The 849-nt window shown below is 71.7% G+C and overlaps 1 protein-coding gene across 1 annotated transcript in view; it reads right to left on the reverse strand.

Annotated features, from left to right (window-relative positions):
- LOC103903020 (arf-GAP with GTPase, ANK repeat and PH domain-containing protein 2) overlaps window positions 1–678 on the reverse strand; it is a 42,159-nt gene extending 41,481 nt beyond the window's left edge. Inside the window, 1 exon segment of the mRNA XM_009284149.1 lies at window positions 519–678. Coding sequence (XP_009282424.1) covers window positions 519–678 — 160 coding nt within the window.
- Between the last annotated feature and the right edge of the window lie 171 nt (window positions 679–849).

Here is an 849-nt window from a genome sequence, read left to right on the forward strand (position 1 = left end):
CCCGGCACAGCTCCGGGCAGGTTTGGGCCTCAGCTGCACCGGAGCGCCGGGCATCGGTGCCCCACGGTTTGGGGGTGGCCCCGCTGGAAATGGGGGGGTCCCAGGGACACACACACACCCCCCCCCCCCGCCGGGCCGGGCCCCCCCCGGGCACCGCGGGGGTGCCAAAGACCAGCGCCGGGCACACGGCACTGGTCAGGGAGGACCAGCATCACCTCCTGTCTGTCCGTCCGTCCATCCTCCCTCTGCCTGTCCGTCCATCCATTCCTCCATCCATCAGCCACCTGTCCGTCCGTCCGTCCATCCCTCCATCCGCTTGCCCATCCCTCTGCCTGTCCGTCCGTCCGTCCGTCCATCCCTCCATCTGCTTGCCCATCCCTCTGCCTGTCCGTCTGTCCGTCCATCCATCCATCCATCCATCCCTCCAGCCAGCTGCCTGTCCATCCGTCCCTCCGTCCGTCCCCCCTGCCCACCACGCTCCCCTCCCGCTCCCTGCCGGACCCCGGGGCTGCCCGTACCTTGCACCACGCAGAGGGACGCGGTGAGGCTGGCCCGGAGCCGCGGATCCGGCACCGTCTCCACCAACCGAATCAACTTATTCACGTGTTTCTTGGCCCCTTCGTGCCGCTTCACCTCCGCCCGGATGGCGGCCAGCACCTGCTGCCGGGGTGGGCTCATGGCACCCTTAGGTGCGGGCAGGGTCCCGCCGGGTCCCCGGGGTCATGGCTCGGCCCGGGGCTCGGCCCCGCTTGGCGTCGTCCCCTCCTCGGTTCATCCGGCCCCGCCGCCGCGCCGGGCCGCGCTTCCTGGCTGGCGTCACCCCGGTGGGGTTGGCGTCACCCCGGTGGG

The sequence above is a fragment of the Aptenodytes forsteri genome, unplaced genomic scaffold, assembly GCF_000699145.1.
Source record: "Aptenodytes forsteri isolate BGI_AS27 unplaced genomic scaffold, ASM69914v1 Scaffold631, whole genome shotgun sequence".
Taxonomy (NCBI): Eukaryota; Metazoa; Chordata; class Aves; order Sphenisciformes; family Spheniscidae; genus Aptenodytes; species Aptenodytes forsteri.